Source organism: Clupea harengus, chromosome 9 (assembly GCF_900700415.2).
Source record: "Clupea harengus chromosome 9, Ch_v2.0.2, whole genome shotgun sequence".
Classification (NCBI taxonomy): domain Eukaryota; kingdom Metazoa; phylum Chordata; class Actinopteri; order Clupeiformes; family Clupeidae; genus Clupea; species Clupea harengus.
Genome location: NC_045160.1, coordinates 6,490,130 through 6,506,171, shown reverse-complemented (window position 1 = coordinate 6,506,171; position 16,042 = coordinate 6,490,130). Strand labels below are relative to the sequence as shown.

At 43.0% G+C, this 16,042-nt stretch overlaps 3 protein-coding genes across 3 annotated transcripts in view; 1 reads left to right on the top strand and 2 right to left on the bottom strand.

Annotated features, from left to right (window-relative positions):
* Positions 1-1,827: 1,827 nt before the first annotated feature.
* Positions 1,828-4,144, bottom strand: LOC105898202 (interferon alpha-inducible protein 27-like protein 2A). Its single transcript, XM_012825217.3, has 5 exons — positions 3,961-4,144; positions 2,914-3,023; positions 2,752-2,790; positions 2,450-2,611; positions 1,828-2,175 (listed from the first exon to the last, which is right to left on the bottom strand). Exons 2-5 carry the CDS (start codon positions 2,915-2,917, stop codon positions 2,012-2,014), a joined length of 369 nt encoding a protein of 122 aa, XP_012680671.1. The 5' UTR covers positions 2,918-3,023; positions 3,961-4,144; the 3' UTR covers positions 1,828-2,011.
* A 148-nt stretch (positions 4,145-4,292) lies between these two features.
* Positions 4,293-10,855, bottom strand: slc19a3b (solute carrier family 19 member 3b). The gene is made up of 7 exons (XM_031573178.2): positions 10,636-10,855; positions 10,049-10,347; positions 9,434-9,660; positions 8,441-8,659; positions 6,871-7,063; positions 6,490-6,631; positions 4,293-5,690 (listed from the first exon to the last, which is right to left on the bottom strand). The coding sequence occupies exons 1-7, from the start codon at positions 10,777-10,779 to the stop codon at positions 5,553-5,555; spliced, it is 1,362 nt and encodes a 453-aa protein (XP_031429038.1). The 5' UTR covers positions 10,780-10,855; the 3' UTR covers positions 4,293-5,552.
* Positions 10,856-11,271: 416 nt separating this feature from the next.
* Positions 11,272-16,042, top strand: part of daw1 (dynein assembly factor with WDR repeat domains 1) — a 29,254-nt gene continuing 24,483 nt past the window's right edge. The window contains exons 1-7 of the mRNA XM_012825211.2: positions 11,272-11,361; positions 11,701-11,773; positions 11,918-12,062; positions 12,568-12,626; positions 13,109-13,231; positions 13,730-13,829; positions 14,163-14,270. Of these exons, the coding sequence (XP_012680665.1) occupies positions 11,322-11,361; positions 11,701-11,773; positions 11,918-12,062; positions 12,568-12,626; positions 13,109-13,231; positions 13,730-13,829; positions 14,163-14,270 (648 nt within the window). The 5' untranslated portion in view covers positions 11,272-11,321. The remainder of the gene's footprint in view (positions 11,362-11,700; positions 11,774-11,917; positions 12,063-12,567; positions 12,627-13,108; positions 13,232-13,729; positions 13,830-14,162; positions 14,271-16,042) is intronic.

Below are 16,042 nucleotides of genomic sequence, written 5' to 3'. Positions count from 1 at the left end.
TTATTCATTTATTTCTGTCTAAATGCATGGAAGTGGACATTTATTTATTCATTCATTCATTTATAAATATGGCAGGTTTGGTCCTCCATATAGGACAGGCCACGCATGACATTAATCAAGAAAAAATAAATGAATATGTGATTTGTTTACATACCCTTGTCTATTGATGCGATTGTTATTATCATTGGCACTACTTTCAACTCTCAAACTATCCGTCTAGCTAAATATGTTGGTTATCAGATTGCACAGCAATTCATATGGAGGATATGTGGTTGATTTAACAAAGGCCAGGTAGGCATAGGAGTTGTATTGTGTTATCACATCATTTGAATCTTCAAAATCTAGACTTGATATTCTCTTATATTTTAATAATAATACTGTTAATTAAGTATTGCCTTAAAATTATTATTTACATTGAATTCATTGGAATTCAGCTGTAGGCATATACTAGGAGATCTGTATCTTAGAGACTAATTGCATCCACAGTTTAAGTACTGCAAGCTTGACTATTATGCAGTTGTAGACACTACACAAGGGGTCCCCGGGCCTGAGAAGGGAAGGAAAGGAGTTTAATGTGGCTATAAGATGGACTTTTAAATGTGACTAAAACTAGACTAAAATGTAATGAGACTTCGTCGACTAAAACTAGACTAAAATGTTCTGAGTTTTCGTCGACGAAAACTAGACTAAAACTAAGGAGGATAAAAATGACTAAAAGTGACTAAAACTAATATGCATTTTCATCTTAAGACTAAGACTAAATCGAAAATAGCTGCCAAAATTAACACTGGTACTATGTATGAGGCCCTGTCCGATCCAGCTGACACTCCTTACACCTCATTTAAGACTCAGAAAATGACCTTTTTAAGGAGGCTGTTAAAAACATCTTACAGCTAAAAAGGGAGAGGGGGGTTGTATCTCAAAGTGGTCATTCTTATTATTCTGGCATTCATGAGAGTTTTCTTATCTGGGATTCGTTCTTAATTAAGAACAGGATTTAAGAATGCGGATAGGCAGTCGTAGATAGGCCATATTGGAGTGCGCCCATGTTCTTAAGGGCTGAATTTGTGAGAAATCGTTGGTGAATGCGTTCACATCAGTTCTACAGACATCATCACCATCTCAAACCCATTGTGACCAAAGAAGCTCCATAATAAAACCTGGATTAAGACATGGAAGGGGGTTCTTTTGGCCACCTGATGGCACTACAGTACAATTAATCCAATGCATTCTCTTCAGTTGGTCTTATCATTCTACAGAAGTGAAATTGACTAAACAGATTATTATGACCACTTAAGTGGTAAAACTACAGAATTTTACTTGAGTCCCACCAGATACATTTCCTCAATTCACATGCTTAACACCGGACACCTTGTTTTCTCCTGAAGATGGTTTTAGCAGGCCTCCGGCCTCTAACGCTACACTTCAACGTTACAGTTCATTCTTGTTCGAACATCATAAAAAATGAATTTGAACACTTTGCTGGGGCAGTAAAGGGTTTTCCTGGGAATGGCATTTCTACTCCAAATCCATGTTCGACACAATTCTAAAGATATTTTAACAGGCACATTGAATCATATTGCATTGTAATAACTGTACTTGCTTTTTATATCTTAGCAACATATTAATCATCGTGAAGTCATGACATTTTCAAATATGTATTTGTTATCAGGCTCTGACAGCTACCACCATCAAGTTGAATTATGGTCAGTTTGATGGAGGATGAATCACACCCCATTGCTCACTTAACTGTCCTCAAATAAGAACATAACATTAACTAACTGAATTAGTCATTGATTTAAAAAAAATCCCACTCACAAGCACTTAGACTGCTCACATATTTATTTGTATTTACTGGAAAAGAAAACACAAATGAGATGAATTATGGCCACTCATTGAATGTCACTGATGCCTTTTCCAATACATGTTGTTTTAAAAAGGGACAGTTCCTGTTTCTTTTGCTGTTTCCATCCCGGAGCTTAATCCTTCCAGCACACATATTTATTTGTAATCAGCCGTCTTTAGGGTCATCTCCAGTGTCACCTTTGGAAGTCTTCTTACAGGTCTTGCCAAACACTTTGTGCATCCATGCACCTGCTCCTGCCAGGGCTCCACCCACAGCGCCCCCTACAGTTCCCACGGCAGCCACTGCCCCTCCAGACAGACCAATCACTCCTGCATGAGGTAAGAACCAGACACACCACCGACACACCCACAGGGTAAAAAAACAACAAAAAAAAAGTTTGAGGTAAGGAGACTGGTTTCCTAATTAGATTTTGTAAAATTTTGATAAATTGTATACAGTATATATATTTACGCATTACACTTTGATTTACTTAGTTTCTCCTTCCTAATACAGTATGTGGTCTTTTCAACTAAGCCCTAATGCTAATTCGTGACAGGAGTAACAGGTAACAGGAGATGATATGAAAATGTGTGTGTTTCTCACCTGCAGACTGGAGCACTGCCACTAAGCTCCCAGCTGCAACTGCACCTCCGTTAGCGACAGCGGCAGATGACATCATGCTAGCAGCAAAAGAGCCCGCAGCAATGCCAGTTGCAGTGAAACCCACGGCTGGCAGGGCTAAAGTCGCCAGGGCGATGGTTCCAACTTAAAAACATAGGTGAAACTCACTTTTAATTAGCTTCCACGGGCCTTGAAGTGTTCTGTTTGAAGTAGGTAAGCACAACTATCCCAACAGAGACATTCTGATGAATGGAAAAGGAAATGAAAATTCCAATTAGGCCAACCTGCTCCAGCTGTGGCACCGACAGCAGCAGCTACAGCCTCTGCAAGAATACAATCCTCATTGGAACTAAGCACTAACACATATCCTGATATGAACAGTTCAGTTCTTTTTGCAGACATGCATCCTTAAATGATCAAGAGACAAGGCAAAGAAATGTCCTTACTCATATTGATACCCACTGTTGTTGCAGCAGTGGTGGTTGGATGATTGAGTAGGCACTGCACAAAGGGATGAATATCCACTCTTCTTCCTTCTTACTGAATTTAGAACAACCTGGGATTAAAACAAATCAGCCATTACCTCAGCCATCACCTTGATTTATTAGAAAATGATGACCTAACTTCGATTCTACTTACAGATGGACAAGTGATTGAACAAGACATAGAGGAATAAAACATACAATACAACACAAAGCACATATTTATAAATAGGCTAATTTAGAGATAGCAGCTGATCAAATGAGCCAACCATTCATCTCTGATCTACAATTCCTGGGCATTGAGCGTTTTGAGTGAACCAGCCATAGGCATATGGAGATTCCTAGCAGCAAGCCAAAATAAGAAATGCTAACTTAGATTGTATTTAGACTTACAGCACAGGTCAGATATGAAATTACATTAGTCTTTTATTGTCAGTGTGGTTTGTAATCAATAAATAGGCCAAAATAGTCACAATGCATTCGAGATATCTGTCAAGTAACGTAAATTCGCTGCTGGGGCCTAGCTCGAGTAGTAATAACTGTGCCACAAAATGTGGTGCATACACAGTGAGCAAGTCAACACAAAGCCTTATTTGACGTCTTACTCGAGGCTTACTGTTTCTGTTTCAATATGGTGCATTTAGCAGCCAAAATAACAAAGAAAAAGCTCTGGGCTAAGCCTCGAATGTTTTCATCGCATCTGCCTTTAGGTTATGATAGGTTAACTGTAAGGTTGTTTGTGAAATAAACATTTGAAAGACTAAAGGTGGTTCCCTGTGTGTTTTCATGATAGAAGTGTCATTCCATTTAATCCAAATCCCACATCTCATGATATAATTTAAATCGTAAACTAGGTGGGGCCCTTTTTTGTTGCCTAGTTTGTGTTAAACACAATCAATCGATCGGTAGCCTACAGTATAATCCCCCCTCCCATGATAGTTACACCGTCCCTAAAAATCTAAAGCAAAACAATAGCAACAAACATTATAATTCAAACATTTGGTAGTTTACCAGACGCTTGCAGACTGAGCCAAATATATCCGAAATCCAGCAGTCCTTCCAGACGGGAAGTGTTTCCCTCTTCCTCTGAAAACGAAACTTAAGGTTGACAGTCCCTAAATTACTAGCCCTTAAAGGTACAGTAACTAGGACTAGCTGTGTCAAAACACGAAAATGTTTATGGCCTTGATCATGTAGGCTAGGCTATTTCCTAATGTATGGGCGTTTGTTCAGCTTTGGCCCAGTCAAGTTTTAGGATATGAATTCTCTCAAAATACACTATGAACATTCTCATTAGTTTCATTAATTTGTCTTGTAACAAAAGTATGATATAGTGGGCACATTTGCATGACTGTGGAACATACTTATTTGTATCCGTTTTTTTTAATCGTAATTTCTACCACATTTCAAATGTTATCCTTTGTTGATAATACAATATGACTCAATGTGATAGTTTATGTATCAATCAATCAAATGTTCATGACTGCATAGCCTACCACATATTGAAATTATGAACTAAATTAATCTCAGAAAAGCTTTGGATGGCAGTGTCTCATATTGTACATGTTTTCCGAATTTATCTTTCAACTGAAATGAGAAATCTTCCAGCATTGACTAAGTGGGGAGTCAACTCTGGATGTTAGCTTGTGCTTTGCAGGGACGTGTCTCTTTCTTCCATCCAAACCAGCCAAAAGGACGGACGCCTCTTGCAGAACTGTAGGTAGGTAGGATATCTTTTCCTCAGGATGTTTCACTCTTTGCTTTCACCATGGCAATTGATGAAATTATAAGAGCATCTAAAAGGGTTGTTGGTGGTGAAAGGCTGCTGGACGTTACTAGGTTACCTCCCCTCCGAGCTTATATGGATGACACGACGACACTGACATCAACTGCTCCATGTAGTTCTCTGCTGTTAACCAAGTTGAATGAAGGTCTGAAATAGGCAAGGATGAAAGTGAAACCTACCAAATGTAGACGTTTTCTATCAGTAAGGGAAACCTGGCCCTTGTGTATGTCTGTCCTTTTCTATTATAGTGAGAATACAGAATACAGCCTAGATAAGTCTGAGGGGACATTGGTCCACACATACTATCCTGCCTTGTACACAACCATTTCTTTACAAACAAAAGTAATACAAAATACATTGTTTACAGATCACAGTACCTATGCAAAACCTCACAGCATAATACAATTCTGAGCAGCATATAAAATAAGAATAAAGTAATGTAAATTAGTATCAAGTCTGTGAACATTTCACTAACATGAATCATGTCTTAAAAAGTTAGATCACTCATTACTGTGACGTCCATTATCAGTACAGTATCTACAGTAAACTTGTTTTATACAGTATACAGTAAACCGGTTTTTAATTATATTGTAAAATTGTTACTGTCAGGCTCTACACCAGATCTTTACAAGTCTGCACAGGCCTCCTTTGAAATTTAAATATTTCCCTCTGGACCTCATCAGAAGCAGCCTATGAGAAAGTGAGAAGGTCCAGACATTTGGAATCAGCCAGCCTGAGAGTTTCCAGTAGCTCTGTCAGTGTCTATGATGACAACTTCCTCTGGGTGCGTGATGCCATGTCAGCTTCCTGTTGTAGATCACAGCCTCTGAGAGGAGACGACGTCTGTGTGTGGTGTTGGGTGTGAGGGTCTGGAGTGAGGACTGCAGGCAGTATACAGTCCTTTGATGAAAAACACTGTGGAGACGGCAGTGTAGTAGCTCCCATAGACAATGAACTAACACACACACACACACACACACAGAAAGCAGTGTTATAACGGCAATAGGTGTTAATTCCACTTTGGAACATACTGTAAGTTGGGTTCAGCTTAATAAAGAAATTATGCTGCAAATTTCAAGCAGCACTGATGAAAGAGTTTGAATACTACTGCCAGTGTTAAGACAGAGACACATTGCTATAGTGTGTAACAACCCAGTTGAATACAGCTGGATTCCTCTGATTCATTATGTGGTACATCTCCCATCCCTCACATCAACACATGACATCTGCATACTTGGGGGCACTGTTCCCAAAGGTTTCCAATCAGTCCTTTACCACTGACCTTGGCCAAGGTTATAAAAGTACTACAGTATTTCCTTCTCAAAAAGTTAATTAATACCAATCCACTCATCTATTCCATTTCTGAATGTGACAGATTTGACAAAAAATCACCACTAGATGTCACTCTTTAACCTCTGTATTCTCCTCAAGTAACCCTAGTTCACGTTAGGTGCTTCAGCTGTATTGGAAATTATGTATTGTATCCTGCTTGATTTGGGGAACTTGTGACCTCTCTATTCTGACTCCACCATGGAGAGGGTGACATATTACCATTCCCTTTCAGTTCAATAGCTGATGCAAATAATTGGCCACACTGGTGCATGATTGAAACCGGCCTATGGGAATCAAACTTCTTGGCACCAAAATAACTGAGTTAACAAACTGGTTGAAGCAAACCCTCTAAAGCCTGACACCCCCTAGATGGTAAACCATCATTCATGATTTACAGTACCCCTGATGCTTGGGGCACTTACCTGTGTCACAATATCCAATCCCAGTGCACTCTCGTCCACAACGATCGCCGTGATGACAGTCTGCAGAGCGAGAGCGATGAAGGTGTTGATGCCAAAGGTCAGAGCAAAGCACTCCATCGACAGGTTGGCCGCAATCTGGAAACTGGTGATGTAATGAAACAATTAGTTCCAAAGCAGCTGTATGGTAAAGAATATTCAGGCAGTGGGTATTTCTCTTTGACAGAAGCAACACGTCCATAAGGGTTGAAACTTCCGTGGTGGTGTGTGTGAATACTGGAGTGAGTGTGTGTGTGTGTATGAGTGGGTGATACTGTGTGTGCTTGCATGCATATGTGTGCGTGCTTGCATGCATGTGTATGTGTGTGTGTTTGTTGTTCCCACGTAGTGATGGTGATGAGCAGCATGTAGGACGCCTTGAAGAGCACGTAGCCAGCGTAGCAAACCCAGATGCTGCTGGTGAACGCCATCAGGAACACAGCCCCTGCCCCCACAGCTGAGAACACGCCCAGACACAGCTCTCCCCACACACCCCATGCCACACGAACATGCCCCACCCCGAAAGCTGCTGCTGCACCTGAGGTAACAGAAAAAAACACGAAACGACATCAAACAGCGTAGAAATACATGTTATTGTAGGAAACAGACAAAATACAACAGCAGTTTAAATTACACAGAGAATGTAAAAGTAGAAAAACTAGGCATATGCCACTTAGTACCTAAGTACCTAACCTGGGAAGCATTGGAACACTCAATGAACTTGTAGTTCTAAAAATACCATGAATAGTGTACGTGTAATAGTGACTTCTGTGTCGTTGTAGCCTTACACCGGCTGAAGCACACTAAATTCCAGCTGAATCAGTCAAAATGAACCGGCAAATTAATCTAAATGAGCTAATACATGACAGACAGAATGAAACTGGCTAGATGTTTTGTGAGCTGTCTTTGGCTTCTCAAAGCATTGATTCAGGCCAGTGGCAGCCAAACAACAGTGTAACAACAACTATTATTTCTGTCTCTCTTTTGTGCGCTGTGTGGACTTACTACAGCTTATTTTACACATCCTATGCTTGGCTTATTTTACACATCCTACACTTGGCTCCAGATACCACACACCAGAAAAAGGTGTTTTTTTTCTCTCTGTCTTCATGATCAGTTGCAAATGTCCGAGTCAAGACAGACCAGACCAGCCTTAAGATGGGGGACTGAACTGCATCGCCCCCCATTGATTCAGCTTCCCGCTAATCTTAATTGGTCTGCCTCCGTTATTGTCTTGTCAGACACACCAAAAGCCTTTAGGTCCTTATCGGCTGCCATCGAGGGTAGAATTACCTTAACTCTTATCGTCTTAATTACTTTGCTCTCACATTCCTCATTGCTTCTGCCCCTGCAGTGATGTAATCTACGGTCCCGGTCACACACGCACACACACACGCACACACACACACACGCACACACACACACGCACGCGCATGGTCATTGCCATTCTCTGAGGTGAATCAGTGTCCTTGCAAGTCAAGGTCTCTCCTAAATTTAGTGTTGAGTCAAAGTCGTACAGCTCCTCCAGAGAGCTGTGGTACCTGATACTCTCTGGATAGCTTGATTTTTCAGAATATTGTACTTCCGCAGTGTCATTTATCATGTATTTTTACCCACTTTGTCAGCACACCTACACTCAAAAACAGGATCATAACTGGGCATGGATGGGATGGGAACAGTATTGTGGCACCACCAAGAACAAGACAACATTTTCTCCCAGAGGACTCAAACCAAAACCTCTTCACCTATTCAGTACCTCATACATGGACACAACACAAAAGGACACAATGGATGACAGAAGCCTTTTCATTCCCAAAATGTTCCGAACAGCTTCCGTTTTACTCTCTCTCTCTCTCTCTTCAATCTCCATTCATATCTCTCTCCTTGCCTCTGTCTCTCTCTCTCTATCGCTCACCCACGAGAGTGCAGACGGCCTCCACCCCGCCGTTGTAGATGGCTGCTGAACTGGACGGCTCCACGTGGTCCCACATCAACTGCACATAGTTAAAGACTTGTGTGTAGCCCGCTGTGGCCAGCGCCCACCACAGGGACCAGCACACCACCCTCCCTGAGCCGTAAGCCTCCTTCAGGGCAGCCCACATCTGGCCGACGACCCCGTTTCCCTGACACCAGCCTGAAACACAGGGACAGACAGCCGCATACTGTATGTAGGTACTTAATCATATTCATAATGGACGGTACGGCATTGCCATTATATGAATAATTAAGTTATAACATAATACATTATATTCATAAATCAAGGGGAAAATCATCTTGTGCATATAATAGCTCCTTCAGACAAACACTGCCATCCAGCATTCTCTTGTAAATGTATATGCCATACTTCAATCAATTTGTACAGGTGGGTCAAGAAGATTGTGTGAAGTAAAAACAGTGTCTTAATTAAGATTTCATAACACAGGGTGGGCTTGACCAAATGGTTGAGCTGACCACTGTGTACACTTTAGACACAATCACACAGCAATTACCCCGCAAACGGCACAAGTGAGAGTCTCTAATGGTATATGATAGTAATGGTTATATTAGTAAATGGTTACATTAGTAGATAGTGATATTGTGTGTATGAATTGCACTAGAAATGTCACGGGACACATCTCCTGTGATCCTGTGATTATAATTTCAAGATGTGAGAAATGTAAAGGTGATCTCTGCTTCTCTGGCAAAAGGCTGTTGATATTTGAGCTGAACAGCCAATAGAATACACTCTTTCCTTCCGTGATCTGTGTTGATTAGCTGGAGTTATTCATGGCTCGGCCCAAGCCACTATGTTTGTTTCCCATTTAAAGAGCCAGGAGCAATTCACTGAATTTAAGAAAGAGTGTATTGGATTAGAAATGTTGTATAATTTCAGCCTTGAGAACCAAAACATTGTATTGAGGAAACCAACCTCTCTTCTCCACCTTGCTCCTGGAGGTCTGTTTCTCAACTTCCTTCTCCCGACCGTCTCCCTTCCCATTTGCCCCCTTGAAGAACATGCCTCGCTGGGGCATGGGCACAAACATGGACACCAGTAAAGAGATGCTCACCATGCCCAGTGTAATGACATTGATGTGAAACAGACTTGTACCCGCTAGAGACACCAGCAGCTGACTGAGGGTGGCACCAAATGTGTACCTGGAAGACAGGCCAACACTCTTTGACAATCATGCCCTTGTTACTGTGAAAAAACATGCACATCCTCCAGAGAGTCACTAGAGATGAATGGAATGGAAGTATTTAGCACAGAGACTAAAAAACCTGATCGATTATCATGTGTCCAAAAATCACTACAACCCCAATGACTAGGACCCGTGTTAAAAACATTGCAGTAGTATGCTAGCCTTGCAGTGACATTGTGTGTTAACGAGGCTGTCAGTCTTTACAGATTATGACGACATATTGTGAGGAACCCCAGCAAATGATTTTCACCTTTGTTACTTATCTATGCAGTTGCAGTGACATTGTGTCTTTACGAGGCTGAGTGTGCCAGACAGATCAGGAGAAGGCCGGCAGCAGTGCGTACCCAGTGAGCATGGCAGCGCGGAGGTAGCCTGTGGCCCTCTGGTAGTGCTCAGGAGGGACCAGGGAGTAGATGGAAGAGAAGTAGGCCACCTCCGTGGAGGTCACCACGGCGTAGTTTACCTGCAGGGCTGTCATGGCGGCCAGGCTGTCCGTGAAGCTTAGCAGGCAGTAGTTGGTGACCAGGGCAGCCCCCTGCAGCACAATCAGAGGCTTGTAGCGTAGGAAGTCTGTCAGCAGAAACACTGGGCAGAGGAGGGCCAAGTAGGAGTATGTCCAGATGGGGAAGAGGTAGTTTGTCACCTGGAATGTCAAATTGGGTCATATATAATCTTGAGAGAAAATAGCAATTACCCTGGCAATCTAGTAAAAGCAAAGGATTTCAGTGTGTGAACCTGGGCACAACACTGATAAATAATCTCTGATCATTGATAACAATCAGTTCTTGTGGACTACATTAATCTCGACTTTTTTTTTAAATTGACTTTTCTCCTCAAGACTCCAAATCGCTGGGAAGCATCATGTCATAACATTTTCGCTGTAACCCTATTTGTTTGCTTCTATGAAACGCCTCTCTTGAGGTAAGCTTACCACTTCCTCTGAGATGTTCTTGGGTCCCACCAGATACGGAGTCAAAAAAGGTTCAGCAGGCCTACAGTTTGCAAAGAACCCGTAGAGGCAGAGAATGGCAGTGGGATAAATCCAGCTCGAACTGCGGAGCTTCCGGAGATTCATTTTAGCAGCTTATAGAACGACTTCAGAACGCCCAGTACTGCTTATGAGAAAAGTCCTTCACGACAATAGCCTCCTACGATAGCTATAGCTATAAACTAGACTTTGGTCAGCGGAAGACGATACCTGATCATGTGTTTTGCTGAGTAGCCAACACGTTCACAGTCAAGCGCTTACATGAGTTGCACATTGTCTGGGAAACATTGCGTCTTTGGCGCAATTCATGAATTCTGTTTTATGGTTTTATTCACGTGCTACTAACAGTTTAAGTTTCTTTCAAGATAAGGACAAGGGCTTGGTAGCATGGCTACTTGTACTATGTAACACGCAAGTCAGTGTTATGGGAGGCCTTTCATCTTATAATTTGTGTAGATAAGCATACAACAAGCCATGCGCCATGTAACGGCTAGGTTGCGCTGTGGGTTGACATTTTGAAAGCTCACGCTCCCTCATGAGGGCCCCATGATGCGCGTTGCTGTGGTAACAGTTTGTTGACAGTGAAGGGACAAGTTACTCTGTCTACGCCAGTCACTCGGTAAAGCAAAATGAGGCTCAAACGACTTCTTATCAGATACTATCCTCCAGGTAAAGTAAAGCAACGCTTTGCCCATTGTAGTAGTATCCTAGCCCAAAATGTGTGATCATTCTTCTTTTATATGACATGTTTCTAAAACCAGTTAACGTTAGTAACAGAATTTCAGGCTTACACGTTGCTATGTTAACTTTAAAATAATTTCATTTTGAACAATAAAGTAACTTAAAGTAACGCTTAGTTGTTCTGCATGCCTCTGGCAACGAATTAGTAAAGCAACACTGTCAGTTCCAATGGGCGTTACGGCAGACATACGCGTGTTTTTGCATTATGGACATGGCTCCTGCTAAGCTAGCCAAGCTAATTAGATAGACAACTGTCTCCACATGCAGGAATCATTCTTGAATACGTGAAGGGTGGAGAGCTGAGGAACAAATCCATAGATCTTCTGGACTTAAATCCAGAGTGAGTGTATTTTCCTACTTTGTGTGTAGTTACTGACAAGGGTTGTTTTTGGAACAGCCTCGTAAATGTTGCCATCAGAGGATGTCTAGCCAACCATACTTCGACTCTGTAACAGTTTTATTCGATAACCCTTGGCTGCTTTAGGACCGACACAGAGAAGCTTATCAGGGAGATTCAGGAGTCAGAGCCTCTGATAACTGAGTCGCGAACGGACCAGATGCGTCTGCTCCTACGCACTCTGCAGGAAAAACTGGCCAAGCAAGACGACCGCCGATTCCACCAGTTCAAGGTTCAAGTCCATTTTCAAACCTTATCTGTCTTTTTGTCCATTCCCCTCGTCTCCTGTAAAGCATTACTCCCACACACCAATCCTATATCAGATTTAGAGTAATTTATCTTTATCTGCCGCTGGAAAATTATGCGATTAATGAAATGTATTCCTATTTATACAGTTCATTTCAAGCGATTAAAACGATTATTATAATAAGAACAGACATATGCCTGGTAATTTAAATAATTTCTATGTGACGAGAAATACTGACGAGCGAATTTACACCATTGGCGCACAATCATGTCAAACTGCACTTCCGACTTCCGCCGCTAGATGGCGATCGGTCGTCATGTGGGACATCCAGCACATCAAAGCGATTCATTATGTATGAAAATTACACGGTCAAACGTATAGATTTGGAGTGAATTAATGCACTTAAGTGCGTGTCTTTTTCATCCTCCCCCTCTTCTCTGTTTTCCTCCCCTCCCCCCTCTCTCTCTCTCTGTCTCTTTCTCTCCCTCAGGCGCTTCAGGCACACATCCTTCCACTGACAAACGTAGCGTTTAATAAATCAGGGTCGAGGTGAGTTTATGTGCCGTGCTCATATATCAGGCAGAGACACGGACTCCTCGGGCCTCTCTGCTTTTCTGGCTGATAAACTCAGCCAGTCATCCTCTCATTCTGCATTCTCACGCACTCACTCTCTCTCTCCGTGGTTGGTATCTCCCTTGCTTTTGGCTCACTGCTGATCTCTCTCTTCCACCAATTGCCTGTCCACTCTCTCTGCTTGTTTGGGTTTCAGTCGTGGTCATTGTCTTTTTCCTTTTTCTTTTTCTCTGTAGCCTGCCCCACTTTTTTTAATTCCCCAAACCTCACTATTGGTCCTGTCTTATCGTATTTGTATCTCATTTCTCACACCATCATTTCTCGGACATATTTCTCCCTCTGTTGCTCTCTGTCTTTTGTCTCTTGCCCTGTTGTTTTCACGTCTTTTCCATGTCTTTTGTCCCGTCTGTCTCCTGCGATTTTAAACTCCTAACTCAGCATATTGTGTCTCTCTCTAGTTTCATAACAGGCAGCTATGATAGGACATGTAGGATTTGGGACACAGCATCAGGAGAGGAGCTCCGCACACTGGAGGGCCACAGGAATGTGGTGTACGCCATTACATTCAACAATCCCTACGGGTAACTTATTCCTTTGCCATCCCTCCTCACATCTTTCTATGTCTCTCTCTCTCACACACTCACACATACGCACACACACTCTTTCATCTAATTCTGACTGTCTAAGTATATCTTTGGACTTTCTTTCCTTTCTCTCTGTCTGTTTTTTTCTGTCCTTTGCCACTCTCTGTCCCTCTCTCTCTCTGTCTCTCTCTCTAATGTTTGTTCTCTCTCTCTGTCCCTCTCTCTCTCTCTTTCTCTCTCTAATGTTTGTTCTCTCTCCATCTCTCACAGGCTGCCCTTCTGCAGTTGTCCATTACTCTCTTTCTGCCTTTCTGCCCCCAAAAAAGGCACTGTGCTCTGGGGTGTGAGTGGTTGTGTGGAATTGTAATGGGCACATTTCTCTGTTTCTTTTTTCTATCTCTTTTGCACCCACTCCCATCATTCTCTCTCTCTCTCTCTCTCTCTCTCTCTCCATCTTTCCTCTCAAACTCTCTCCCTCTTTCCTGTCTCTTTCAGGGACAAGATTGCCACGGGCTCCTTTGATAAGACCTGCAGGTTATGGAGTGTGGAGACGGGGAAGTGCTTCCACACATTTCGAGGGCACACAGCAGAGATAGTAAGTCGAATCGCTCTCTGCCTCAAGAGGAGTGTGTTTGTGTGGGCTTGTGTGTGTGTGTGTGTGTGTGTACCAGTGTCTCCTGATTGAGCTGTATCTGCATTAATCACACGTCACAGCTTGTGTTTTTGGTATATAGGTGAATATCATGAGTAAGGGTGTTGGTGTGTGTGCGAAGGTGTTTATCCTGTATAATTTTACGCATGGACAAGTTAACCTCAGATATGAAGTTTCCGTTGTGTGTGTGTGTGTGTGTGTGTGTGTGTGTGTGTGTGTGTGTGTGTGTGTGTGTGTGTGATTCTCATCCATGACCTTTGTGCTCCGCCAATGCAGGTATGCCTGGCATTTAACCCCCAGAGTTCTCTGGTTGCCACGGGAAGCATGGATACCACAGCTAAATTATGGGATGTACAGACAGGAGAGGAGGTGGCCACTCTCACGGTGCGTCTCTCTCTCTCTCTCTTTCTCTCTCTCTCTCTCTCTCTTTCTCTCTCTCAGTCACCATTTCCTTATCGGTCAGTGTGATCACTATCATTTCATTATATCTCTTTGGTCTGTAGCTGGTTACTACAGCCCTGGATTTCTTATCCTCTACCTCATTCTACTCTGGCTTCCTCTCTCCCTCTCCCAGTCTCGTGGGGTTTAGTTCATTCATTGTTATCGTAAGCCTCCCCTGGTGATCATGTGTGATAATGATCCATCCGCACATACGTTCATTTACTCATTTCTTAAATCATTCATTACATCCCTTCTGTGACTAATTCACCCGTCCACCCATGCAGTGCTTGGACTGACTGTGAGCATCACTGTGCAGGGTCGCATGTAGCCCGTGTGTGGCTGTGACATGTTTGAATGCGAACTGTAAACACGTTGTGTTCCGTGTGTGCGTGCGTGCGTGCGTGCGTGCGTGCGTGCGTGCGTGCGTGCGTGCGTGCGTGCGTGCGTGCGTGCGTGTGTGTGTGCATGCGTGTGTGAGTAGTCACGCAGGGCCAGATGTGATTGGGTCACTTCATGACAAGAGTTGGTAGTGTGGTGCCACCTCATTGAGATTGTGGAGTAGAAGTGTGTGTCTCTGGGGCTCAACGCCAAGATCATCAGTTCAATTCCAGGGAGCATACAGAGTTAACTGATGAAAAGTCCAAAAACAAAGCCCACTGAGGTCACACCGGCAGGCATCTCCTTTAAAAGCCACTCATAACTAGGAGGTGTCTCTCCAGATGTTCTATAGTGTCTCTCCAGATGTTCTATAGTGTCTCTCCAGATGTGTCTCTCCAGATGTTCTATAGTGTCTCTCCAGATGTGTCTCTCCAGATGTTCTATAGTGTCTCTCCAGATGTCTATAGTGTCTCTCCAGATGTCTATAGTGTCTCTCCAGATGTTCTATAGTGTCTCTCCAGATGTTCTATAGTGTCTCTCCAGATGTCTATAGTGTCTCTCCACATGTCTATAGTGTCACTCCAGATGTTCTATAGTGTCTCTCCAGATGTCTATAGTGTCTCTCCAGATGTCTATAGTGTCTCTCCAGATGTGTCTCTCCAGATGTTCTATAGTGTCTCTCCAGATGTGTCTCTCCAGATGTCTATAGTGTCTCTCCAGATGTGTCTCTCCAGATGTCTATAGTGTCTCTCCAGATGTGTCTCTCCAGATGTTCTATAGTGTCTCTCCAGATGTCTATAGTGTCTCTCCACATGTCTATAGTGTCTCTCCAGATGTCTATGTTCTATAGTGTCTCTCCAGATGTCTATGCTCTATAGTGTCTGTCCACATGTATATGTTCTATAGTGCTTGCTGTGAGAGCGTGGACCTGTGCTGGGGCATGTCTGTGCTAAGAGTACTGGACTGTTCCCAGTGTCGTGCTTGTGAGGGTGTGTGAGAGCCATTATTTTGGCTTTGGGCAGTGCTGCTGTCAGACGGAGTATCATATGGTGGGACATATGTGGGCATAGGTGTGTGTATGTGAAGGTGTTTATATGTGTGTGTGTGTGTGTGTGTGAGTGTGTGGCCGGGGGGGGGGGGGGGGGGGGAGTATGCCTCATCTGCCTCGGAGATCAAACTCACAGACTCATCAGAGTGAGAGATGAGGACCAGCCATTAGTCTAATGTGCTACTCCAGCGAGAGAGGGAGAGTGGGAGAGGAGGACACAGAACAGAGAGGAGGAAAGGTAGAGGAGAGAGAGAAGCAGATGGAGGGAGGGAAATATAGAGAGGAAAGA

Coding starts and splice junctions, on each gene's coding strand:
- slc19a3b (XM_031573178.2), bottom strand. CDS start 10,779: ATGAATCTCCGGAAGCTCCGCAGTTCGAGCTGGATTTATCCCACTGCC. Junction 10,348..10,635: donor AGAACATCTCAGAGGAAGTG/GTAAGCTTACCT, acceptor TTGACATTCCAG/GTGACAAACTACCTCTTCCC. Junction 9,661..10,048: donor CGCGCTGCCATGCTCACTGG/GTACGCACTGCT, acceptor CCTGTCTTCCAG/GTACACATTTGGTGCCACCC.
- LOC105898202 (XM_012825217.3), bottom strand. Junction 2,612..2,751: donor CGGTGCCACAGCTGGAGCAG/GTTGGCCTAATT, acceptor TATGTTTTTAAG/TTGGAACCATCGCCCTGGCG. Junction 2,176..2,449: donor GGCAGTGCTCCAGTCTGCAG/GTGAGAAACACA, acceptor TACCTCATGCAG/GAGTGATTGGTCTGTCTGGA.